Source organism: Alternaria incomplexa, assembly GCF_024043165.1.
Source record: "Alternaria incomplexa strain BMP 0042 chromosome Unknown scaffold_14, whole genome shotgun sequence".
Lineage (NCBI taxonomy): Eukaryota > Fungi > Ascomycota > Dothideomycetes > Pleosporales > Pleosporaceae > Alternaria > Alternaria incomplexa.
In genome coordinates this window covers 845,349-871,268 of record NW_026249863.1, presented here as the reverse complement: position 1 = coordinate 871,268, position 25,920 = coordinate 845,349, and the positions used below count along the sequence as shown (strand labels likewise).

General features: G+C 54.9%; 7 protein-coding genes across 7 annotated transcripts; 1 reads left to right on the top strand and 6 right to left on the bottom strand.

Annotated features, from left to right (window-relative positions):
* Nucleotides 1-322: 322 nt before the first annotated feature.
* On the bottom strand, nt 323-3,118 carry KLP1 (Kinesin heavy chain; the record flags this gene model as incomplete). Its single annotated transcript, XM_051438530.1, has 3 exons — nt 323-593; nt 664-941; nt 992-3,118. 3 exons carry the CDS (start codon nt 3,116-3,118, stop codon nt 323-325), a joined length of 2,676 nt encoding a protein of 891 aa, XP_051287840.1.
* Nucleotides 3,119-4,246: 1,128 nt separating this feature from the next.
* Nucleotides 4,247-4,589, bottom strand: UBC2 (Ubiquitin-conjugating enzyme E2 2; the record flags this gene model as incomplete). Its single annotated transcript, XM_051438529.1, has 2 exons — nt 4,247-4,370; nt 4,426-4,589. 2 exons carry the CDS (start codon nt 4,587-4,589, stop codon nt 4,247-4,249), a joined length of 288 nt encoding a protein of 95 aa, XP_051287839.1.
* Nucleotides 4,590-5,619: 1,030 nt separating this feature from the next.
* Nucleotides 5,620-7,575, bottom strand: J4E90_009007 (uncharacterized protein; the record flags this gene model as incomplete). The annotated part of the gene is made up of 2 exons (XM_051438528.1): nt 5,620-6,699; nt 6,766-7,575. 2 exons carry the CDS (start codon nt 7,573-7,575, stop codon nt 5,620-5,622), a joined length of 1,890 nt encoding a protein of 629 aa, XP_051287838.1.
* Nucleotides 7,576-11,560: 3,985 nt separating this feature from the next.
* On the bottom strand, nt 11,561-18,298 carry J4E90_009006 (uncharacterized protein; the record flags this gene model as incomplete). Its single annotated transcript, XM_051438527.1, has 2 exons — nt 11,561-17,958; nt 18,010-18,298. The coding sequence occupies 2 exons, from the start codon at nt 18,296-18,298 to the stop codon at nt 11,561-11,563; spliced, it is 6,687 nt and encodes a 2,228-aa protein (XP_051287837.1).
* A 447-nt stretch (nt 18,299-18,745) lies between these two features.
* J4E90_009005 (uncharacterized protein) lies at nt 18,746-19,537 on the top strand (the record flags this gene model as incomplete). Its single annotated transcript, XM_051438526.1, has 1 exon — nt 18,746-19,537. One exon carries the CDS (start codon nt 18,746-18,748, stop codon nt 19,535-19,537), a length of 792 nt encoding a protein of 263 aa, XP_051287836.1.
* Nucleotides 19,538-19,917: 380 nt separating this feature from the next.
* J4E90_009004 (uncharacterized protein) lies at nt 19,918-20,178 on the bottom strand (the record flags this gene model as incomplete). The annotated part of the gene is made up of 2 exons (XM_051438525.1): nt 19,918-19,953; nt 19,978-20,178. The coding sequence occupies 2 exons, from the start codon at nt 20,176-20,178 to the stop codon at nt 19,918-19,920; spliced, it is 237 nt and encodes a 78-aa protein (XP_051287835.1).
* A 3,810-nt stretch (nt 20,179-23,988) lies between these two features.
* J4E90_009003 (uncharacterized protein) lies at nt 23,989-25,728 on the bottom strand (the record flags this gene model as incomplete). Its single annotated transcript, XM_051438524.1, has 1 exon — nt 23,989-25,728. The coding sequence occupies one exon, from the start codon at nt 25,726-25,728 to the stop codon at nt 23,989-23,991; it is 1,740 nt and encodes a 579-aa protein (XP_051287834.1).
* Nucleotides 25,729-25,920: the final 192 nt, after the last annotated feature.

Sequence of the window (25,920 nt, the reverse complement as noted above, 5' to 3'; positions counted from 1 at the left end):
TATAAAGTGGGTTCTACTCCAACAGTACGCAAAGCAACCGATAGAAAAGCCAAAACGTGACACCCACCCATTCCTAGAGAACCAAGTTTGGTTGCGCATTTGCATGATTCTGTTCGGCATGCATCTTGTCTCATCTCATTCCATCCATCCATCCCTTTCCTCATTGATCGTGCCATGCACACTTACCGTCCTCCACAAAGCGCGACGCCAAAAACACCGCTTACCATCCCATCAATGATACCCACCCAAATCCATCTCAAACTCATACTCCACCCTCTCCACCCTCTCCGCACTCCCATCCGCACTACCACCCCCACCCCCACTACCGCTGATTAAAGAACCAGCTCGTCCGCTTCCCCTTATTCGCATCCCCTCCATCACCGTCCTGCTTCTGCAGATTGCCAATGACAGGGAGGACAGGCCCGTCCGCGACGGGCCCACCACCGCCGCCACGAAGCGGTTTGGCGATGCGGGACCCGACGCCGCCGAAGCCAGCGTAGCTTGCGCCGCCAGCGGGGGAACCGAGACCGCGGGTGGAGCCTGCTTTGGCGGACTCGAGGCGCTCTTTGACGGCTGTGAGTTGGGCTTCGAAGCTGCAAGGAAGAATAGTAGTTAGTATGCTGAGTGGTTTGTGAGGAGGAGGAAGGGGGGTGGGGGACGTACCGGTGATTCGCAGCTGTGAGTTTCTCCTGAGAGTCTTGCAACAAGCTTTCCAGAGACTGTATCCGCTCGTTGCGGGCCATGAGTTTGCGTTCGGCGATAGCGACTTCCTTCTTCAGGGAGCTGTTCTGCTCGACGAGTTGGCGCTGGACGACGGTGAGTTGCTCGAGGTTGCGCTCGAGGAACATCATCTTCTTCTGCTGGGCGCGGTTGTTGGAGGTACGGAGCACGTTGTTATACTGCTCGCGTGTCTCGTCTAACGAAATCTCAAGCTCGACAACCTGTGGCTTATTAGCAATGCGTCTTCGTTTGAGAAGCTCAGTCTGCTCACTCGTTCACAGCGGTTCTGGAGGTCGCGCATGAGGCTCTTCTTCATGTTGTCAAACTCGGCAATCTGCTGTTGCACAGTCTTGCCGTTGATGCCGTTGGCGACACCGTTGGCAATAGCGCCACTCTTAATGCGCTGTTGCAGGCTTTCGTTCTCGGCCTTGAGCTTCTGGTTCTCTTCCAGCATACGTGCAGTATCCTGCTTGAGGCTTTCGACAAGTTCGAGGTTGCCTTCTTGTCGGGCAGAGTAGGCGTCGGCAAGGCGTGCCTTGAGCTCTTCCTTGTCTTGCTCTGATAGGTTGCCTTCGAGGAGTTCCTCGTACTGCGTCTGCAAGGTCTCGCAGCGTGCCTCCAGTGCTTCGCGGCGCTTGGCATATGTGTTGTCTTCCTCGCTGCGGGCAGTAAGGGAGAGCTCGGCCTGTCGTACAATGCCCTGTGTTTCCACAATCTTCTCCCGCAGGCCCTTGATCGCATCCGGAGCAATCGCCTCGCCAGATGCGCTCATGTCGTGAAGCTGGTCTAGCTCCTCAATGATCTTCCGTATCGTGCGCTCGTTGTCACTGAACACCTCGCCGCCGAGATCGAAGCCGGCCATCATTTGTGCCATTGCCTCAGCCTTCTTCCTCTTCTTCTCGTCCATAGCGGCGGAAGTCTCCTTGGCGTTCATCTTCGCGTCCAGGAGCTGTTGCTTGACGTCGTCCAGCTCGGTGGTCAGCTCAGAGTTGGCTTCCTTCAGTCCGTCCATGGTGATTTGCGCCTCCTTGCTCTCGAACTGAATCTTCTCAACCTGCATGCGCATTTCGTTGAGTTCCATGGTGATTCGCTCATTGTCCTTGTTCGTCTTCGCGTCTCGGTCTTTGTAGTATTGGAGCTCCTCTTTGGCAGACTTGAGTTGGTCCTCGGCTTTGGCGAGCTGCGATTCTTTCTCGGCAACCTGGTCCTGGAGTTCGTTCTCCCTTCGGAGAAAGTCGTCCTTCTCGTCCTTGTCTAGTGGTATGCTGGGTGTACCAGCGCGTTCCAGGTCCATTCGCGAATCAGGTCGTGGCGTTTCCGAGTTTCTCACACCTTCCAGCCTCGATGGCGTTCCCGGACGAGGCGTTGTCGCTGGCTTTCTGCCTGAAGACGGACTAGTCTCCAGAGGTGGGATCCATTTCTCCTTGGGGACGCTTTCGCCTCCACGCCAAAGCGAGACTTCCCCTTCGAGCGAACCAATATATGTCTCGTATGACGTGACCTGTCCTTGTACCTTCTTGAGCATGGCCTTGAGCTCAGCCGGACTGAGTTCGGCGTTGACCTTGGCCTTGTTCTTGATAGTCTTTGCGCGCATACCGAACCGAAGTGTGCCCAGCGTTTCGGCGTCGTTGTAACTACTTGGCGAACAGTTGATGATCAAAGTTGTCCGGGAGTTACCACCGAGCGATTCTTGGAGAATACGTGTGAGCTTCGAGTCTCGGTAGGGGATATGTTGCGTCTTGCTGTCGGTCAAGCAGTTGATGACCATGCCCAAGGCACTCAGACTTTTGTTGATCTTCTTTGCTTCCTCCAGCGTCTGTCCACTCGCTCCGGTCTTGCCAACCTTCTCAGAACCAGCCAAATCGACCAAGAAGAGCTGTCCGCTTTTCAATGACCCGGTCTCGACGTTCTTCTGGTTCACCGTTACGACAAAGATGGAATGCGATCGCGAGGATTCGGCGTTCATGTTGGTAGCTGACACCGCTCGTGCAGATCCACCTCTTCGGAGGACCTCGTAGACTTCTTCCTCGCTCGAAACGTATACTTCCAGCAGACCCTTGACGTAGACTCCCCTGTTCTTCTCTTCGTGCACCGGCAGATTGTCGTTTTGGGGAACCAAAAGATCGCGGATGCGCTCCATGTAAATCTCCATGTAACTGACGCGGACGGTATATTCAATGTTGCTCGGCGATGCCAGAATGCTTGCGAAGATTTGCTGGATGATACGCGGGATGACTCCCTTGCCGACCTCGTCGTCCATATCGCTACCCATCATGGTGTACGACTTCCCCGCTCCTGTCTGCCCGTAGGCGAAGACTGTTCCGTTGTATCCATTCAGAATATCGTCGACGGTGGGGCGGATGGAGTAGTCGAAGACGTCGGCCTGGCGGGAGTTCATGTCGAAAACGCGATCGAAGGTAAAGGCCCCGGAGGCCTCTTTCGACTAACACACAGCATTAGTGGCTCTGCTTTGCATCCCTCGAGCTGGCATGCCGTACCTGGATCGTACATGTGTCGTCGGATTTGAATTCGACTATGGGCTCTCCACCGCTGGCTATCTCGACCTTGTTCTGCGGGCGGAACCGCGCCACCACTGCAGTCGTACCGTCAGTAACCCGTCTACCATGCGTGTCTGTGTCTCGTGTATGGCGGCGCACCTTTGATAGTATTGGAGCCCCTGTCGCCCGTTTTGTTAGCCATGCCGCCCCTCTTCGCCGCCATGTTTGAGCTACTTACGACATGATTGCTGCTGTTCAGGCGGTGCGGCCCAGAGGCCTCGCTCTGTTTGCTTCGCTCGCGCTTCGGGGCAGGTGTTGCTGCAGGCCCGCCGGGAGGTCCTGTTGTGGCACCGTCACGTCTCGCTGTGTCTCGGCGCGTGGGAGGTGGGTAATTACAGGCCCCGCTATGACTATGGTTAAGGGGAACTGCTGAAACGGCCACGGATCCGTCTTGGGGCTCGCCGGGGACTCCTTCGCTGCTCGCGCCAGGAGAAAGTGAGGGGACAACAGCACGGGGGCGCGCGCGGTGAGGGAGACGAGCGATGTTGATGCCGGGCTACTGTCGAGGTGCGGGCTCGGGCTTGTGTTGATACGCCCAGGGTCTGCATGCCCATAGCGCGCCTTCCTCCTCCCCGCCGCCAACGGCCGTGACGCAACCTGCCTGGTCAAAGCATGTTCTGCGCATCTTCCTTTACGGTGACCTCTTTGTCCCGCCTACTTGCATCGCTTCATGGCATTGTAGCAGTTGCAGCAAGAAACCGCTGCATTGTGCCCAAGACAACTAACCAGGATCCCTGCATTAGTGGAGAGACAAAGACAATCACGCTTCTCTACATGATCAGCGATTGCAACGAAAACGGACGTATATTGGCTACGCCACGAACATAGAACCATAGTGAACCAAACTCCACGCCGCAGAGCCTCAAACAAAACGCCCCTGGCTCCCAGTAACAAACATGACATTGTCCCTGTTCCTTGTAACTCCATTCCATGCCGTCGTGTCGTGATATTCGTACCCCAGTCGCCCCTCAGTCCTCCCAGCTCTTCTCCACTGTCTCACGCACGCGCTTGGTGTACTCCTTGCGGTTCTCTTTGTACAGGTTCGATGCTTCGACATTGGCGGGAGACGAGGTGTTCGGGTCGTTTAACAGACTGGACCCTGTTAGCATGTGTCGCGCTGCAGCCCACCAGCTCTACTGTGACGTACCTCTGAATACTGGTCAGGATGGCTGCCACGTCGTACGTGGGCGACCACCGGTTTTGCAGAATGTCCAGACACAGCTCGCCAGTCCCGTATACGTTGGGATGGAACATCTGGCTAATAAACTTGACGCCCGGCGGCTTGTTTGGGTATGCCTCCTCGAAATGCATTATAAGACGGAAGGTCCCGTCTTCGAACGGTGTGTCTGCTGGGCCGATAATAACTGCGTTCCTGTCTATGTGTCAGCATTCAAGCTCAGACATATGTTATTGCCGCTGCTGTGTGTCCGAATGTCGAGAACGACTGCGAGGCTTGGTGTCGCGTGCGGGGGAATGCGGTGAGCCGTACCAGGTCATGACATTGTCCGCAACTGGAGACGCAGAGACACCAGCGGGAGGATCAGTTTGCATGCGCTGTTTTTGTCAGTACGGTGTTCTCTATTAAATTGCGCAAACATCCAGAGCTTGCTGGTGCTGCTCTAGTGGCGTACCTTGAAGTCGCGCATCAAACGGCGGCGGGCTGCAGTAGACATGGTTGTGCGTAGTTGATGGACGGAGCTCGAGGTAGTTGAAGAGGAGTGGGAGGTTGAGGTAGAACAAACACGGTGGATATGGCTACAACTGAGGTTGGTGGTACTGAGTCGCAGACGTAACTGGCACCTTCCGCTGTCGGTCGCTCGGCTTGTGGAGGCAAACGCCACCTCACGTGTAGCTTGAAACTTGGCTTATCGCAGTCCCCCAATCGTCGTACTCACCATTACGCCCCTCCTTGTCCCCGCCGCTTCGCACCGGAGTCACACAGCTTCGCAGCACCACCCTCCATTCTTTCACACATGATCAACGCCGACGTCAATTCACTCTGCACCGAGGTTACGTTTTCAGTTCTATTGTTGTACTGTGCTATAGATAGCCAGATCACCCGCCGTCGACCATGTATCGCCTGCGCAAGATCATCATCACCATAACGCCCTGCCCTCATATGCCCCAAAACGCCGTAAATGCAACTCACTCTGACCATGCTGTTTGCAGAACGCTTGACAATACACACCCTGCGTCGTAAAGTCATACGCCATGAGTCGCTAATAAAACTGGACATTAACAGCATCGCTAGAAACAGACTGGAAAGATGGAATGTCGGCATCTGTAATAACACAAATTGATCGAAAGGAAAAAAGGTCGTGGGTGTTTGGGAAACGTGCCCTCACTGGCCAGCTGCTCCAGCAAGACCATGGTGGGATGCCTGAGCTGACTTCTCACGGCCCAAGTAGTCGACGATGGGGAAGCGGGCGCGACGCTCGAGCTCATCCAGAGGAATGTGCGAGCGGATGAAGCGGTTCTGGTCGTTTGCCGGCGGCTGGTAGTCCCACGACTCCTTGCGGCCAATCTTCAGTGCGCTGCAAGCAACCTGGCGCATGCGCTGGCTTCGGACGACGTCGTTGTGGATGGTCTTGAAGTCCCACTTCTCGCGCGCCTCCGCCTCGAACTTGGCGAGCATCTTCTGGTTGTGAGGCTCTGGGGAAGTGGCAAGGTCATGCAGCTCCTGCGGGTCTTCAACCAGGTTGTAGAGTTGCGGTCCGTCGGCAAGGGAGTAGGTGAACTTCCACTCATGACGACGGATCATGTAAGTCGGAGTAACGGTGCCCTCGCCCATGTACTCGCCGAACACCTCGTCCTTGCCCGGCTTGTCTGAGACAAGGTACTCGTGAAGGCTGACACCGTCTAGTGGCAGACGATCATCAACTTGTCCTCCGGCGAGGTCGACGAACGTGGGCAAGAGATCCATGGTGGACACGGACTCCTTGACCTTCTTGGGCGCGATGTTTGGCCCGTTGATAATCATGGGGACGCGCGCACTGTTCTCATACCAGCTCATCTTGTACCACAGGCTCCTCTCGCCAAGCATGTCGCCGTGATCTCCAGAAAAGACGATAATGGTGTCCTTGTCGAGCCTGCAGTTCTTGAGGAGACGAACGAGCTTGCCAACCTGGTCGTCGACAAAGCTGCAAGCAGCGAAGTAGGCACGGCGCGCGCGGATCTTGGCCTCGTCTGGAACGGGGTTGTCCCACAGGTCGATGGTCTTGAGCAGACGCTGGGAGTGAGAATCCTGGTTCTCTTGGGCGATCTCAACCTTGGGCAGGGGAATGTCGACGCCCTCGTATCGGTCCCAGTACTCCTGGATCATGGTGTAGGGGTCGTGTGGATGGGTCAAAGAGATGGTCAAGGCGAATGGCCGACGGCTCTCGGGGTCAGACCGAACGTAGTCGTAGAGGTACTGTTGAGCCTGGAGGTATGTGTTAGAAGACTTCCTTATACCGCTGGAGTATATTGTACTACTGAGATTCCTTACCTTGTGCATGACATCTTCGTCATAGTCGAGTTGGTTGGATCGCACACATGGTCCGGCTTGCATGACCGAAGCCATGTTGTGGTACCACTCTTGACGCTCCTCTGGCTTGTCCCAGTTGACGGACCATCCCAGGTCGCCAGGGTAGATGTCGGAAGTAAGTCGGTGCTCGAAGCCGTGGAGCTGGTCTGGGCCGATGAAGTGCATCTTTCCTGCGAGCGCGGTCTCGTATCCTTCGCGGCGGAGGTAGTGGGCGTAGGTCGGGATCTCTGGACTCAGGATCGAGGCGTTGTCGTATCCTCCGATCTTGGATGGCAACTGACCGCTGCACATGGTGAACCTAGATGGTGCACACAAAGGTGAGTTGCAGTAAGCGCTCGCGAAGTTGACGCCGGTCCTAGCAAGCTCATCAAGATGAGGTGTCTTGATAACTGACTCTGGGTCATTGAACTTTAGCATGGGTGCGGCCATCTGATCGGCCATAATGTACAAGATGTTGGGACGCTTTCCGTCTCCCGAAGTGCGAGCCTGAGTCGCATAGCTGTCCGATTGTTGACGAAGAGTCTGAGCAGTAATGAAATCGCTTCCGCCTTGCTGAGCATCTGAGAACCCGTTGCCGGAGAAGCCATCGCTACGGTTGACATGGCCGTTACCATTACCGTTCATGGCTGTAGAAGAGAAGGAAAAGTCGCCGCCAACGGGAGCCTGGGCCTCCTTGAGTGAGACACCGCCGTCCTGGCTGAAGGCTTGCTTGGTGGTGTGGACATAGGATGAGGGCGGCGACTCTGGGTCTAGCAAGAGACTGGGTGCCATACTGTAGTGGCAGTGGTTGTGGTGGTAGACTTGAAGCTTGGATGGTATTGTAGGAAGAAGCAATTAATTCCTGAAAGTAGGTGAAGGCAGGAAACTTGGTGGGCAAACTCTGGTTGAGATGAGGGCAGTGGGACCTTTATAGATAAGCTGGATAAGAAGAGCGACGCCCCGGAAGTCGCGTCGGCCGCACGGTGTATGTGGGGAAGTGCGACCCTGACGCGCCTTACAAAAGGTTGGGTCGTGACTTTCAGCGGTCACGCAATCCTACGCAATCCACGCTTCGAGTGACCAATCCCGCCCGAACTAGTCCCTTTTGGGCGATGGCGAAATTCCACCTCTACGAGCACACCGCCCTGGTCTGACTTCAAAAGGCCCGACCGGCCGCAGTTCGATGTTCGATGCTGGAGGGATCATCATGGAGCGTTTCATCGAGCACGCGATCTTACCTCACGTCTTGGCTGGGGTATTCACCATTTAGCGAGCAGGGTTACCTCAATTCTAGAACAAGATGATGTATCTTGTAATTCATAGTGATTGTTGCAAAACTCTAACATGAAATTCTTTCAGTGATTTCGTAGTCGCCTCGCCATTTCTGCGTAACATGCAAGTTGTGTGCGCGGCCAGACTCTGGTAGCGCTCAGTCATCCTCCCGCCTTCCGCTGCAGGATTCAAGATTGCCACGCTGCATCACCCATAGGTAGCAAGCCTGGCCAGACCAATCCCTTTACAATCATATCCGCACAGCCATGCAACAGAATACAGCATGTCTGCCCGTTGCTAGCGCATGTATTGCCAGTGTGATCAATCCCTTTCGAGGAGCAGCGACCACGGACGTCGAGATTGACAACGCCATGCATATGATCCGTATGCAGGGTAGTCGATCAAGTCGGGACTACGTAACAGCCAAGCACGCAAGCATGTACATCCGCTAGATTTTGAGCACACGAGGAATTGATGAAGTTTGGGTAGGAGTCGTGGAGGACTTGGCACGTCGCTTGGCACCGCAAACCTTACCTGTGTAGTGTGCGACCTTAGTTGCTCATCTTCTACCTACTGACTGAACATCATCTTGACATTATTCAACTAATACTGTATGCGATGACTCAACTGCATGCTGCGCGTCCCCTTGCCACCGTTATCGCGAGCGCCACTCGGTCAACTCCTCGCGACCTCGCGACTCCTCGGGACGTCGCTCCTACGTGAACATGCATGGCACGCGAGCATTGAAGTCGTCCAGGCTCCACCGGTATACACTTTCGTGTTCGGATCATCTAGCGACCGGTGCGAGGCGGAGTGTCCGCATGTTCTTCCAGATCCCACCGTCATTGGTCTGCTGCGTCCGCCTAGCCCGAACGAGAGATGTCTCGTTGCATTGGCGAATCAACACTATTTGATGCCAAGTGGCTGCAGGCTACTGATAGCGCGCTGCAGTCTCCAACGACACATGCATGCGGCTCTCCGAAGGCTCGCTGGCACTAGAGTCTTCGCAGGATTCACCGGACAGGCACGTGAACATGATTGTTTTGTCGGCTCGACCCGTTTGTGGTCTGACTCCTTCAAAGTCTCTCCGACCTGCACGCAGATTGATGTGTTGGCATCGATGCGCCGAGAAACTACTGTAATTGGACGTCGTATCAGTTCGGCCAGACTTGAGCTGCCTCGTGGTACAGTCGTCGTTCGGTTAGAGAACTGCAGGGGCAAGGGGCCTTCGGAGCTTATCCATCGTGTCCACAACTCCAGATGCAGTTATCCCCACGCGATGGTCTTGATTTTCGACTCGAGGGCTAGATCGCGCGCTGGACATGCATGCTCGCTCCGCTCCACCACCACTGTAAGCAGCATACAAACAGTTCTAGGTTGAGTGTTGAATTGAAGGTTTACCCACCCACACCTAAATGTCATGTTTACATTCCAAGTCCACTAAGCTATGCAAGACCCACAAAAAAGTAGTTCACCACATTACAACCCAGCAGTGATATCACAACTATCCTGTCCTCCAACACCACGACTAGCACAGAACAACATCAGTCATCATGCTAGCCACTCCATTCTTCCCTGGACCTGTTTCCCTCTCCCGGGCAAAAGTTCCTCGCAATCTCGATAACAACCACCTCCCCCACTTGCGCTAACACCAGCCCTTCATGCCCACCTGGTACGAATCGATAATGAAATCTTGCAGGCGCAGAGCTGCGTCAGCCTGCCAACTGCATCTCCACATACGCTAGACTCCAGCATCCGCGACGCACGCACGACTTGCAGTGCTTGCAGTCCCGTCCGTCAACACAAGCGCTATATCCAGACATACCAGATCACGAGGACCCTCAAAACACCAAAACACCAAGGCACCCAGCCAATCGCCGGCGCATCCGAAGACAAAGTCCGCGAGCTCAGTCTTCTTGGCATTTTCCCGACCGACGCCCGATACTCTCGAATGACTCTTGATAACCGGGCGGCGGGTTGTCGCCCGAGCGTTGAGCGACGATCCGGTCGGTGAGAGAGCGACGGGCCGGGACCACGACTCCGAGACGACCGACGACCGAAGTGCGCATAGTCGCCACCGAGCCTGAGCCTTGGGGTCCACATGCGCTAGTGTAAGAGGAACTTCACGTTTTGGGAAGGTTTTCGTGGAAGGGGCTGATTGGTGGGTATGACGTCCAGCGCATACGGAGCGGGCCTTCCAACTCTACGCGACTCGACTCGACTCGTGCGAAGGAGCATGTGTTGCGCGAGAAATTCTCGCCGTAGTTGCTGGTAAGAAGAGTGCAGCCGGAGAGCTGCCTTGCTATTGACGTGCTCGAAGATATGGCTGCCACCACCCATCGCATGACCATGAGACGCATCGCTTTGCCCTTTTAACACAACCAGACTAATAAAAACGTTAAGGGTTATCATGCTACCATACCATCATGAGTAGTCGTGCATCTTCTCCTTCTCAGTACAGGCTGCCCTCATGCGACTCATCTGCTAGTAGAACAACTGAAAGTCTACTTTGTCACTCTCACTTAGCTAGCATCCCTCGGAACATGAACCCCAACTATAATGCATCTGTCAAGGTATCAATGCTCCATATTCATCTTCATTATGAGACTGTTGCAAGACTTCCACCTCCGCCCCTCCGCCTCCCCCACCCACCCTAAATTCTCGCAGTAGTTGCTGATAAGGAGAGTGTAGCCGGAGAGGGACCTTGCTAGGTCGCGGGCTGGCGTTACGTATGGGATGGTCATGAGACGTGCAGGGTAAGGTAGGTATTTATGACACCGCTATTGTTGAACGAAATAGCATAGCATGACCATACCTGCAAGGACGGTGGCTTATGGACTGTCAGTATGATAAAATCGTGAGGCCATGTCGAACTAGCTTTGTTCACTCTACACACAACATTTCTAATCAGCACGACTCCATGACCAGTACAGCAATCATCCCAACGTCAACAGTCGACTTCCTGAATCGATGTGTCATGCCAATAGTTCAACGAAGGCGGCGTCCTCATTGTCACGATGATATAGGAAACAACATGGATACGTGGGCAAAGACGCTCGTCGATCACGATCACGATCACGATCATAAGTAAACCACCACGACTACTGCGTCTGTAGCAGCCAAAGCTGACCTCACCACTCGACAATGAGTAAACCACCACACAAGCCACATCACGTCACACAACACACCACAGCACAAACTCATAAGAGACCAACCATCTTTAACGCACACAATCTCAAATTCCCATAAACACCATGTAATGCTATAGTACAAACACGACTTCGAAAAGAGCAAACTCATCCCAGAGCCCTACTAATCCCATGCATAAACTTCGCTGTATACCCCCATTTTGATAACATCTTTCATCCCTCGGAAAAGATAACCATGAACGTGAAACTCTGAAAACATTGACAAAAGAGAAAATATATATGCTCGCATCCCCATCTCATCCTCGTCTCATCCCATCCTCATCCCTTAAAATCCCCGACCCGTGTCGTGACGGTCTCTACTCAGCGCCCGCCTGCCCTCCATTACCACCACCGCGTCCACCCCTCGCCCTCTTCCCTCCCCTCGTCGCACCCTCACTATCATCTTCAGCACCGCGCTTCTGTCCACGTCCAGCTTGACCAGCTTGTCCAGGTTGAAAGCCCGCAGCACCGGGGTTGAGGCCACGAGCAGGCGAGCTCTGATTCTGAGCCTGATTCTGATTCTGTTGGCCGCGACCCCGTCCACCACCCCGGCCGCCTCCGCGACCGATTTGCGATGCACCTGGACCTTGGTTTTGCTGTTGTTGCTGGTTCTGACCTTGCTGACCTTGATGTTGTTGCTGCGGCTGGTTCTGGCCTCGTCCGCGTCCGCCAGGCATGGGGATACCGGTTCCGCCGCCGCCGCCGCCGCGGGGGATGTTGGATTGGAGGGCGCCGCGGAGGGTCTGGGCTCCGGTTCCTGCGCCGCGTCCTGATTGCTGTTGCTGCTGTGCTTGCGGCTGTTGAGCTTGGGCTTGGCCTTGGACTGTGAAACCTGGCTGAGGTAGTCCTCGTCCCATTTGGTTCTGGGTTTGCTGGAATGGGTTTGGGGCGGTGCCGTGGCCGGCGGCCTGGAGGAAGGGGTTGGGCTGTGTGGCTTGAGTAGGAGTAGCGTTGTTGGTGCCGTTTGCTTGAGGTGTGTTGGTCGCGGAAGGCGCCGCTGGCTGTTGCTGTGCTGGTGTTGATGTATTCGGCGCAGCTTGTGAGGGAGCAGGCTTGGCGGGTGTGGTGGGTTGTGCAGGCTTAGTGGCTTCCACAGGCTTCTGGGTCAGCGCAACAGCGTACACCTTTGCGACCTCCTCGGTCGGCGTCTCCTTCGCAGCCTTCTCGACGTAGCTGAACCTGGTTCTGAACAGTTTCAACTGTGAAGCGTTGAGTTTCGCCTTCAATTCATGCGTCTTGGTCAGCTTCGCTTCTAGTTCCTCGAGCTTCTCCTTCAGCTTCTTCTCCCAAGCAGCGTTGACGGCAGCCAGGTCCTCGCCCGAACCAGCCGCCTTCGGTTGTTCAGGTTCCTGCTTCACACCCATAATGCCATCGATAGCCTTCTGAGTCTTGAGCTGATCGATCTGTGTATTGAGCTGCTTGATCTGTTCGTTGAGCTGCTTGATCTTCTCATCCCTCGCAGCTGTTTGCTTCTCGAGGTTCATATGAATCTGAGATTTCACCACCGCCAACACCCCACTGTTGGTCTTGAACCACTTCCTGAGCTGATCTTCCGTGACTGCAGGTCGTGGTAGATCCTGTGTGTTGATCATGCCATCCGGTACAGATTGAGTCTCGGTTGTCCCTTCACTGGTAGCGTTTTGAGTCGAGGCAGCGGCCTGCTTCTCTTGTCGTAGACTCTCGAGCTCGGCTTGGTGAGCCTCCTTCAAGCGTTCGACCTGTTCGCTGGATTCGGCCTTGGTCTTCTTGATAGACTCGTTGTATTTGTTCTTGATCTTCTCCAGGGCGCCTTCTCTCCTAGTGATCGTGTCTTCACGGGCTTTCAACGATGCTTCGAGTTCGTTCAGCTCGGCCTCTCGCTGGTCGAGTGAAGCCTTCAGGGCTGTGATCTGATCGTCGTTGTGCGAGGCTTCCGGTTGTGTCTGGCCCTCGGTGGGTTGTTGTCCAGACTTCGCACTAGCAAGTTGAGCCCGCAAATCGTCGACTTCGGCGGCCTTCGCAGCGAGCTCCTCCTTGAGCTTTTCAGTGTCCACGGCCGTGGCGGAGTCGGTCGCGGGCTCGGCAGAAGCCGGGTTCGATGACGGTTGTTGCTGTGAAAGCTGGTTCCGAAGCTCGTCGATGGTGGTGTCTTTCGTAGCCTGCGGAAAAGTTAGTCTCGGGCATGTGACAAGAACGTCACTGGAACTTACGGCTTCCTTCTGGAGCTCGCCCAGTGTTGACAGTTGCGCCTGTAGCTCGGACAGTTGGTTTGCAATGGCAGATCGGCTGCTCTCGGCATTCGAAGCCTTTTGCTGAGCTTCACCCAGCTGCTTCTGCAGAAGAGCCAGCTGGGCCGTCGTAGCATCAGAGTTCTCGTTGATCTGACCCTCTTCGCCCGCATCTGCATTCTCAGCTGCCTGAGTAGAAGTGTTCGCCTGAGCAATGGCTTCGTCGCGAGCAGTCTTCGCGGCATTAAGCTCTTGCTGGGTCGTCGCCAGTCGTGCGCGGGTCTGCTCCAACTCTTTCTGAAGTGCCGCCGTTCGCTCCTGGGATTGTCCGGCGTTGGCACTTGTGGCTTGGGCGTTGGTGAGCTCTTGGCGGATGCGGTCGACCTCCTTTTGTAAGCTTGTACTCGATTCCTGCGCCTCCTTGAGCTGTGCAGTGAGTGCGGTGATTTCAGCCCTCTTCTCTGACATGCGCTGATTATGTGTCTTTTGGAACTTTTCTCGCTCGGCCGCCTTGATGTTATCTCGCTCAGCATTCGCCTTCTGTACGTCGCTTGTGAGAGCTGTAATCTGTTCGTTGAGGCCGGCGACCTGCTCGAGTGCCTGGTCGCGCTCCACCTTGTGGTCTTCGATCTGTTGTTTGAGATCTTCGAGATCCTTGGGGTCGATGCGATCGTATCGCTGGAGCACGTCCTGGTGACGCTTCTGCCAGCGGTCGCGATCCTCCTCAACAGCCTTGAGGTGACCTACATTGAGCTCGAGCTCGCCCTCAAGTTCAGTCACACGAACTTGCAAGGGTTCCAACTCAGCCTGCAGATCCTCCAGTGCCTTGGCCTTCTCAGCAAACGAGGCTTGAAGACGCGTGTTTTCGCTGCGCAACGTCGCATTGCTCTCGCGGTAGACGTTAAGTTCTTCGAGGTTCTTGTTGAGATGTGCAAGGCTGGAGTTGCTCTGCGAACCCGAGGCCTTGGCTTGCTCTTCCAGTAGCTTCTCTCGCGTCTGGTCGAGCTGACCCTGGGCGTGTGTGAGTTGCTGCTCGAGACGCTTTGACTCCTGCACTTTGAGGTTCAACTGAACTTCCAAAATCTCCTTCTCTCGGCGGAGATAGGTCTCGATGTCCTGGAGGTTGTTAGAGCCGGACTCCGTATTGCTTGGCTCCCCAGTCGATGCGCCCCGGTCGTTCTTCAAGCTGTTGATTTGCTCTTTGTATTCGTCGAACTGCTTGAGCAATGTCTGGTTGTATTGCTTCAAGTCGTCGTGGCGGCGTCTGGCTTCTGCAAGCTGCTCCTCATAGCGACCCTCAGTAGACTTCCAGTGTTCTTGACTCTGCTCCAGCGTTGTGCGTGCAGCTTCTGCTTGCGTCTTGAACTCTGTGATCTGGGATTGAAGCTGATTGAATTCGTCGCGCAGCTCACGGAGCTTCGTCATGCTCTCGGCGTGCTTCTGGAACTCGTGCTCGTAGTCCTTCTGGGCGCGCTCGGCGATGTCGGCTTGAGTCTTCACGTATTGCATCTGGTTCTCAGCCTCAGCCTTGTAGTCGGCTACATCATTGTTGAGTCGGGTGATCTCTGCTTCCAAGGTTTCCTTCTCTTGTCTGAGGACCAACGTGTCTTGCTCATGCTTTCCTCGCAGTTCGGTAAGCTCGGTGCTGCTTGATGCGAGCTCAGAAGAGATGTCTTCCACGCGCTGTTGCAGATCGCGGATAGTAGCATCCTTCTCTTCTTGTGCAAGGTTAAGTTGCTCCTGGAGTCGTTCGTGGGCCTCGACAAAGGTCTGCAATCGGTTCTCGGCATCCTGAGCGATGTCCTGGAAGCCGGCAATCTGGGCAGTCACGGCCTCCAGATCCTCTTCCTTGCGCTCGATCTTGCGCTTAAGATCCGAAACCTGTTCCGCAAGCTCTTCCTCGCGACTGACAGGATCTTGCTCATCGTTGGCCTGCGATCGTGGTTGAAGAGCCTGTAAGCGCTCCTCGGACGACTGAAGTTGGTTCTGGAGTTCCTTAAGGCGTTGCTCCAACTGGTGGCGCGTCGTTTCAGCGGTCGCAGACTTGACTTCGGCACTGTTACGTGCTGCAATGAGGTCGTCGATGCGTCGTTGCGTTTCGGTTCGCTCGTAGTCTCTTTGCTGGGTCGCCCTCTTGTGCTCGGCGATCTCGTCCTCCAACTTGCTTTCAGCGCTCTGCAAATCTGTCCGAAGCTTGTCCACCGTGTTCTGCAGCTCGCGTCGGCTCTCCGCGGTGGCCAACTCAGCTTCGTTGCGCAGACTCTGAATCGAGGACACCATGTTGCTCAACCGATCGCGCTCGGTCATCAACTCCTGGTTCCTTTCCTTAAGACGTGCTTCAATAGTCGCGGACATTTCCCGAGATGCCTTGAGCTGCACCATCTCGCCCTGCAAGCTCTGAAGACGTGCCTCAGCTTCCGCAGCGTTCTGGGTGGCCTTGACAAGCCTGTCGTCCTGTTGGGCCATGGTGGCTTGGACCTTGTTGTAGCGTTCCTGGAGGGAGTCCTTCTCGGATTGGAGCAGTTTGATGCTACCCTCAAGACGGGCATACCTGTCCTGCTCTCGACGCACCTGCGACTCGAAACGGAGTTTGTCGCTCTGGAGCTGAGAGTTGTCCTTGGTCAGACTATCAACCTGCGCCTTGAGTGTAGTGCGGTCTGTGGCACTCTCCTCTTTGAGCAGGTCAATGTGGGATTGAAGGTCCTTGATAAGCTTGCTGTACTCGGGGATCTCGCGGGATGAAGAGCCGTTCTCGAGAAGCAAGGGAGCTCCGCCTGCAGGCACAGACTGTGCGAAAGCGGATGTTGACTGCGAGTGAGACGGCAACTGACCCCGACCGCCAACTATGCGGCTGTACATGTCGCGCTCGGTCTTGAGGGTTTGCGAGCGAACGTTGAGTGACTTGATCTCTTCTTCCTTCTCAGCGACCACGGAGCGTAGACGGCCAAGCTCCTCGACGTCTTGCTGGTATTGCTCAGACTTCATGCGGACCTCTTGCCTCTCCTGTTCGTCGCCCACTTGTCGGAGTGTGCGCGTCAGTTCGGCGTTCTGTTGCTGCAGGGTAGCAATGTCCTTGTAGAGGATCAGGTGCTTCGTGATCATCTGGTGTGTAGGCGAGTCGTCTGGTACGTGCTTGTCCGGTACTTGGTTGTTCTCAAGAGCGTTGACGATGAACTCTTGCTGTTCCTCTGTGAGGCTGCCCAGACCCTGCTCTTCAACCTGGCGACGCCATAACAATGTCCGCAGCTGGATCGTCATGTCCTGTACCTGGCGACGCAGGAGAGCAGATTCGTTGTGTACGCCTTCCAAGTCACCCAGCGCCTTGCGTGAGTCGCGTTGTGCTGCCTCGCGTTCGGCAATGGCTTCTTCGAGAAGCGCGCTGATTTCGTTGTTCTGCTCGTTCAGGGCATCGTTCTGGCGGCGGAGTTCGTCGAATTCGGGTTGGTGACGCTCCAGCTCCTGCAGCATGTCGTTGAGGACACCGGTGTTCTCTTCCAACTTCTCACGGACCTTGCGAAGCTCTTTCTTGAGGTCGTTGTTCTCGATCAGTAGCTGAGTCTTGGACGCATCGGTCTTGAGCTGCGAGCCGCCAGGGGAGAAGACGACAGCAGGCGAACCAGCTCGGCCGGGCGTGCTGAAGCCACCGTTGATGCTCATGCCGTGTCGCGGCGTTCCGGGTACGCGGACGGAGCTTCGAAGCTCGGAGTTGTCGCTCTTGAGGGTCTCGACGAGCGTCTCGAGCTCAGCAGTGCGCGCATCGGCCTCGGCAGCCCTCTCACGTTCCGCCTCGACTTCGGCCATGAGCTGGCCAATCTCGGTCGCGGCTTCCTCTTGTACGCGGCTACTGTCCGACTGCAGCTGCTCCAAGCGCTTCTTGGTCATCTCGTTATTTTGTTGGTGCAGCGTCGACAGGCGGCGCGCGCTGTCGAGCTCGATGCGGAAATGGGCCTCGGCGGCTGACGCTGCATTCTCGAGCTCCTCGATGCGCAGACGGTCCTCCTCGGCCTTGCCCTTGAGCTCTTCAATGTGTTGTCGCAACAGCGTCTCGGAGCGGTTTAGGGTGTCGATGGTCTCGGCGGCGTCGGCGTTCTCGCGCTGGAGTTGGGCAATCTGGGCATTCTTCTCTTTCCGGTACTTGCTGTGGTCGTCTGCACGTGTCTTGAGCTCGGTCGTGTACCAGTCGTTGTTGCTGCGGAGCTGCTCGATTTCCTGCTGCAGGTTGGCCTCGCGGAACTTGACATTGGTGGCGGCGCTCTCAAGCGACTGCGTCTTCTCCTCGAGCGTCGACACCTGCTTGCGCAGCTCGACCGACTTCTGGTGTTGCTCGGTGAGCTCCTTGGCGAGGCGGTCGTGTGCGGTCGTCTTGGTCTCGTGCATGGCCATGAGGTCGCGGTTCTGGGACTCGAGCGTCTTGATGCGCGACTCCAGCGCCTGCGTCTCAGACGTCGAGCTGGTGGCCGTGGCGCGCAGATTGTGCAGTGCCGACTCTGCCTCTTGCCGTGCATTCTCTGTAAACGCGTCAGTATCAATTGGACATGCACGGCGCATGCATCTCGTACCCTCTTGGACTAGCTTCTTCTTCAATTCCTCGGCCTCCTTCTGCGCCTTCTCTGCGGTGGCCTTCAGGGTGCGCGCGCGCTGCTCTCCGCCCTGGATGGCGGCTTCGAGCTCGACATCGGTGCGGATCTTCTCCGATTGGAGGTCATCGTATGCGCGCGCCTTCGCTTCGATCTGAGTGAGGAGCGTCTGGACGAGCTCGACGGTGGGCTCGGATAGTAGTGACTGTAGGGTTGTCTCTGGGACGGAATAGGACGCGGCCAGGTAGCCGACGTCGACGGTTGCCGCCATGATGGTGTATTAGTTTATTGCAGGCCTCGAACCATTCTCCGATCGGTCGAGTGCGTCCCGGGGAGAAAAGAGACAAAGGAGGGCGGTGGTGTTGACGCGAACAATGAACGGGTCCGCGGTCAAAGTCGCGAGTTCAGTTGTTTGACGACGGTCGCGCAGGGGCCAACCACTAACGCGGCTGCCTCCCAGGCTTGAGGTCATAGCACATGTGCGTCTTTCTCCGACGCCTTCACTCGACGTCTTCCATTCACTACCTCCACCTTCACCCGCCGCACCTTCCGCGCATCCACGCTCACTACTACCGGACCTTCCCCGTTGTCTGCCGTGCGACTCTTTAGCTAGACGCTGCACACTCGACTGCCGACAGCAGGTATCCTTGACCAGGCAACAGCCACCCACGCACCTCCGACCGCATCTTCAACTTCTACCACCACCACCACTACCACCATGTCGTTTCTCAAGGCGAACTCGGCCACAGGCATGAACGCCCCCTCACCCACGCCCTCGAGCTCCTCCGCCAGCGGAAAGCGCAAGCGTCCAGCCGATGGAGCGCCCCCCGTCGTCTACTCGCAGCCGCAGGACACAGGCACCGGCGAGCACGTCTTCACCCGCCTCACCTACGTCAACGACTTCCTGCGCGAGCGCAAAGAAAAATGGCACACCTTCGACGACATCATGGAATACCTCAACATCCCGCCAGGCCACATCCAGCGCGAACAGCTGCGCCAGCTGATGCGCGCCGACAACGCCGGCAACCGGATCAGCTGGGACTCTGCGAACGAGCGGTACAAGTACAAGAGCAAGCTCAGCATCCACGACCGCGCGCAGCTCAAAGGCCATTTCCAGACGCAGAAGTCGGCCATGGGACTCCAGATCAAAGACCTGAAAGACGGCTGGTCCACCGTCGCCGACGACATCACCAAGATGGAGAACAAGAAGGAGGTGCTGGTGCGACGCGCCAAGGACGGTGTGCCAAAGACTGTCTGGGGCAACGACCCTTCTCTCATGCTGCCCATGGACCCCGTCTTCGCAAAGGCCTGGCACTCGGTCCAGGTGCCCGATAACCCGGATGAGCTGCGCAAGGCCCTTCTAGCCAACAAGCTGACCGCCGCTACGCAAGCCAAGGTTATTGTTGCCGCCCCTACCAACAAAAAGAAGAAGGGTCCTCGTCGTGGTGGCAAGCAGACCAATACCCACATGATTGGCATCCTGAAAGACTTCTCCGGAATGAGAAAGTAGACGAGTCTGAGGCTTGCAATCTCTCTCATTTGATGTGGAGTACCTTTTGCGTACGTGGTGGTTATGTTATTTCGGGAGTCATGAGTGGCTCGTGTCGATCTGCGTCATCGCAGTACCATGGATGGCATGGAAGGAACTGAGATAAAGTAGACCATGTTTGTTTCTTAACTGCATAGCGACGGCGTTGGCACATGTTTTCATGTATACTGGCGTTTTCATCTCTGGGCAACGTGGGAAGACCGTTGAACCTCCTTCAAATTGGCATAAACAATAAACATATGTAACATTATGCATTCCCTCTTTCCCAATTACTCTCTCCCTTCAAGCCCTCTCCCCCAATGCAGTCTGTCTCAGTGAAATCATACTCCGCAGCAACTGACCTACACGGCACTGTTAGCAATGTCCTTCTTCTTCTTCTCTAGAGTAGGTAGGGTACTTACACCGCAGCTAGGACAGTCGGTACCACAGCCGCACGGCGGCACGAATCTGGTGGCGCAGCAGCTCTCGAACTGCTGGCGGGCTTGTAGGTCGCCTTCTACGACGTCGTAGGCTTTGATGCTGCCGTCGACTTGGAGGACGTAGTTCGTGGCGGCGAGCGTGGTGGACGCGCAGAGGAAGGTGAGGATGGCGGTGAGCTTCATGGTTGTTGATATAAGGAGGTCGTAGTTGTAGGTAAACGTATTCTTATTGTCTGTCTGGATAGGAGGGTGGTCGTGGTCGTGCTATAGCCAGCTACTTATACCCACACAGCCCATCCCCCATCTCCTACCCCGGCCGACCATCCTACCCAACACGTACCTTTCATATATCCACATCTCCACATCTCTACTGATCCAGCCTCGTTTGTTTTTCGTCCGTTGCATCACAGACACTGCGTACGCATTCTGTGGAGACGAACCCCTTGCATTTCGGCCCGTTGGCGCGTGGTTTGCAGCCTAGAGGCTGAATCACATCTAGGCGGTACTGGGCATCACACCATGAATGAAGTGATGCTGCGGTGAGGAGATGGGGTCGGAGGTGGCCGCTGGTGGCTTTGTGGTTGCTGTTGTGGTTGTTAGTGTTAGTGTATGTGGATGTGGATCACAGCTAGCTACGGGGTGTTGAACTAGGTATCCGGTGAAGATGGTTATGGAAAGCAGACGTTGATATTGAACTTTTCGAATTCGTTCTTTCAGGCCAAGGCGGATAGATTACAAACATATCCCAAGTTTTTGCCCATAAGATATCATACACAACCCCAATATACTCCTCCCCATCCTTTCTCCCCTCCTCAAAGATTTCAGCAAGAAGACTACACCCAATCCATCATTTCATTCATTTCACAACAAAATATACATCACAAGCATTCTCATACGCCCTCCCACACCCACAAGGCGGAGCGAAATTATTCGAGCAGCAATCCGGGATAAACTGGCGTGCATCCAGCTGCGTATCTGGTACAATCTTGACAGAGCCGTCGAGTTGGGGGATGTGCTTTGCGAACGCGGTGCTCGCGCAGAGGGCGGTGAGGAGGGCTGTGAGATGCATGTTGGCCGGGTGGGTAGATGTGCTGGGTTATTGTTGGTTGGATTCGGGATGTGGGGATGTTGTTGGTGGTGTGGATATAAGTATGTATACTACATGTGTTCCCAAACAGCTCCAACCTTTCTTCCACCTCAACACCACACACATACCTTGCGCACCTCCAGCCTCCCTTTTCTTCCCTTCCCATCACCTCACCTCATCACCTCACCCACGCACACACAAGCCGGCCCATTTCCGCACACCACCCCCATCGTTTCGGCCCGTTCGCGTCCGCTTTCCAAGCTTAGTCTGTACCTAGGTATATAGGCTGAATAGCCACGTCTAGCACCTGGGCAAAACCGCACACCACCACCTCTGTCGTCTCTACTGCTTACATGTGGGTATCCCTTACCGCGGGCGCAGGAGCCGTACAATGACCTGCAGCAGTCAATGGCAGTTGGATGCGCCTGCATAACCCGGGCCTGGGAAGCGGGAGAGTGATGAGGGAGGTCGCGGTTTGGGTGGGCGGGAGGATGGGAGGATATGGTGACGATGATGTTGTACATACGCGTAGTAGGTTTCGCGCCGTTGGAGTAGAGCGGTTTTAGTGTCGTGATAGATTGCTTGGGTCGACGATGGTAGCTGGTAGCCTCGTTTCGAGTATCTGGTCGCCACTTGACGGCTTTTGGTAGTGGTTTCCAAGGTTGTCGCATGAACATTCACCGCCTTTCTTCCCTGTCCTGTACAGTGGTTCCACGGTTGTTTCTCGGTCGCTCGATCCTACTTAGTTACCTAGCCTTGCACGTCGCAATTCTGGCACGAGTGACGAGGCTGTACATGAGGTGTAGAGGACCAGTTTGAAGGGTCTTATCCTGGGTGGAATGTTTGGTGTATGGATTGGTGTTATGGCGCCATCTCTGGTGTACTGTACTACCTCGACCTTTCCAATGATTCGGGTTCCGATCTGTTCTTGTTGTGATTTGTAGTACTATTTAGGTAGGAGGCTGGAGGGCTGATACACATCTGGGCGCCTCTGGGCATCACATTGCGACTTTTGGTGCGGTGCGGTGAGTTGGGGCGGTGGGGTGGAATGGGAGTGTCGTGCGACGATATTGTTGTTGGGGTTGATGGTGGAGGTGGTGGTGGTTTGCAAAATCCACTGCCATGTGTGTGTATTGTCGGACCTGGTAACTGGGAAATACAAGGCTGGAAAACAGTTCCTAAATTTAACCGAAGCTGTGGCTCAAGGTGGTCTGGGTTGGTGGTCAGTGGGCAGTGATACGAGAAGCCATGTCTGTCGTAGTCCTGTCCGTGTCAGCCATTATTGCTTCTGGTAGCTGTTTCCTTCAATCTTCGTGGCACTCATGAACTTTGAAATGTTGAGATCTGTACTTGCACGCTACCTAAAGTAGTCATCAGCGCAGATGTCCAATTCCATGCTGACATAAGGCTATCACCCCCTCGGTATGCTTTCTCTCTCTATCGTCATGTCTTTGCCTCTCTTCCCCCTTTGGCAGTCATCTCATACGTCTCTTCTCGAAGAATCCCTCCTTTCCAGAGGTGACCGGTCATGGCGGACTATCGCACCTCTCTAAAAACCGCAGCACTCAAGCTACACCCAGATATGTTAGCAAAGCGTTCCTTGATGCACTTGTCCCTCTCATTCACCCCCTCCAGGGCTCTCTAAGCCCTCCTTCTTCTAGATTCGACTAGGAAATACGTACACCGCAGCTAGTGCAAGGCGCAGGTGGGCAAACACAAGGCCCATTGAAGTTGGTGGAGCAGCACCCTGGGATTTGGCGTGGTAGCAGATCGCCTTCTGCCATCGCTTTGATGGAGCCGTCGGCTTGGAAGATGTCGATGGCGAAGGCGGTGCTTGCGCACAGGGCGGTTAGAATGGCGGTGAGCTTCATGGTTGGCTGTTTTTGTGGTGGGCGCGTGTGGATAGTAGGGATGTTGTTGGGACGAGATGTCGATGGCGGTCGTGGTGGTCGTGGTGCATGTATTTATATTCACCTACCTATCTGCTGTACAACGACCTGCATACAACCTTTGTTACTGCTTACTGTATTCCGCTTCCTCTGATTCTCCGAGTTGTTTTGCATTACGTCGTATTGTATCGCACCGAGTAGGTACGTACATGAGTGTTGATCCCCCTCTTCATTTCTTCGGCCCGTCGTCGTACGAGCTCGTCGCTAACCTGGGTAATATAGGCTGAATAGCAGCTGGGCGAACTGAACATCTTCATTCTTCTGTCTTTACTGCCCCTCAACCTGGTGCTTCTCTTCTGCGTGTCATGCATCCTGATCAAACATTCTTTCCGTCCGCAAAGCCAAGGTTTGGTTTATCGTGATGCTTTCTCGCCTGATACGCACATGTAGTTCTGGAATATCGGGTTGAAACGAAATGTCTTTCGTCATCGTCGTCGTTACTGCGGCGAGTTGGGGTATTTGAGGACTTGATCGCCAGCGCTTTATTCGTGCTACATGGATGTCGCTTGCTCGGGTTGATAGCTGAAGATGCGCACAGCATGCGAGCCTTGGAGTGCCGTTTGAGCCCTTTGGTCGCGTATCACTGAAACATGTTGTGAAGTGCTGTTGGTAGTAGCCATCTTATGTTACGTCATGTACACATGTATTCGCTAACCCACGAATAGTGCTAACGACTACTACCACACGCAAGATGCGATGAATATACTCCAGAGCATACATGAAGACGCAGAGTTTCTTGGCGTGACGAACACTGCGATCCAAATGTTCACCGCTACCTTCCCTACAGGGCCCTTCTTCGGTTACATCTCGGCTGACTAACTCTAGGGCTTACATCAATTATGCCACGGTTTGATTTGCTCGCTCTTCTCGATTTTGCCAGTGTTTCCATCGTCTCGCAGAACATTGAGATACAATACGACAACACGACATGTATAATTCGTGGCGTCGTTATTGGCATCATGTCACCACCTCAGGTTTGGCACCGCGACCTTTCCAATACGGTTCTTGTCCCAGCCGCTCGTCCACGAAGCGTTCAGGTAGGCCGATATCTTTGCTAGAATCATAGTCTCCACTGAGTTGACAATCCGTACACAGCGCGCCCAGCTTGTTAATCCTATCTCTCGCTTCTGTATACCGCTCATTCTCTTCTTGGAACCGGGTCTTCATGTCTTTGAGTATGCAGGCAAGATGTTCCTGTCGCTGCGGCGTCACCTCAATCCATATCTTTGGGCATTCTAAGTTGTCGCTGTAGCGCGATGGTTCCCACTTGATGTCTTCGTTCCAGCCCCAGTTTTGCTCCGCGCTTATAGGCCCGTATCTGCTGAACATGTTGTATAAGATGATGGATGTCTGGATCCCCTCGGCGGCAGCGGCTCGGCTGATCGATGCCAGGCTATCCAGCCAATCGTCCTTCCAGTCCAGGAGCGGAAGTTCGACACGCAGGTGCGCGAGCTGGGGGAAAGATGTCCGCTTGTTCTGCACCACCAGATCGAGTGCTGGGAGTAAGCATTGCGGTACAAACGCGGTAGCTCCGATGTTTTCACGCGATTCTTGCGCCTGAGCTCGCGTAATCCAGAGTTCCTGGAGGGTTTTGGGAAGTATGGACCAAAGCCTGTCTCTCGATGCGCCAGTCCGGAAGGTCGTCTGGTCCGTGAACCCTTGATGGCCCCATATGTACACAGGTGCGACTTTGAGACGCTTGAGGGCGGTGAAAGACGTGAAAGAACACGGATAAGCCTTCGAGCGCTCGGCACTACCGTTATCAACGTACGGGTAGAAGTCTTCGTGGCTTAGCCCCAGCGTTTCCAGCGTCTCGTGATGTGGCTCCAGGCTTCGCATCATTGCCGGATGCGCTGTGTCGCACCACGCCCACGGGCCTCCAAGCTCGTAGTTGAAGGTCTTGAGTCTTCCGGGTATCGTCGCGTTCAACATGCCTTGGAAATTCTCCATGTCCAGCTTCGCGCATCGCAATTCCAGATACTCTACTGGGCACGATCGTGGCTCCAGTTTCGAGAACTCGTCATTTTGGTCGTGGACTTCGCCGTCGCCGTGCTTCCATCCGTATATAGAGCGCACATTCGGGAGATGGAAGAAGGCTGCGACGTGACTGGTGTCGCTAGAATATTTGTCGTCTGCTCCAGCCACCAGGATATCGATGGGTTCTGACATTGCTTGCGGCTTCCTACGGATGACCTTGGGCAACAACGAGACGAAATCATCATGGCCATACAGGTCGCAATTGATGTTCAAACGTCGAAGTTTCGGGAGGCCTACGAGTAATAGCGCCATAATAGCATCCTCATTCTTGGCCGACTGGATCTTCCCATACACATCTTCAGCCTCTTCGACGGTGGAAGTGTACTCCGCGCACTTCTGCCTCAAGATTTCGTGGACTCCAGGATCATCAGATCTTGGCCAGGATCCGTTGGAATATCTATCTTCAACATCTGCCCAGGTACGAGGCACGATGAAGGATTTGACAAGACAGGCATGGGCGGGGGAAGTGAAAACCAAGTATGCAAGAGCGGCAAGGTTGTCGGTCTCTCTCAGGTAAATCTCCGAGTAGAGCCATGGTGTCGCAAGCCGATTGAGTGTTCTGGAAGTACGGCATACGCTGAGGAGAGATTCGCGTGTGGATAAGGAGACAATATGTTCAAGAAGCTCGGTAGGAAGCTTCTCTTCAATAGAAAGTGACATGGCAAGAACAACGACTTTGCAATGGCAGTTCGCACGAATGGAGAAGAGGAATTAGTAGCCATCTTGATATTTAGAAAAGGCTTATCGTTTTGTTGTTAGCTGTTGCTCGTTATGCAAGGCCGCCAGGGCGTATCGGATGCCTGCTTGGCATCACGCTAAACAGTTGCTTACGTGACGTCATCGCTGCGTCGC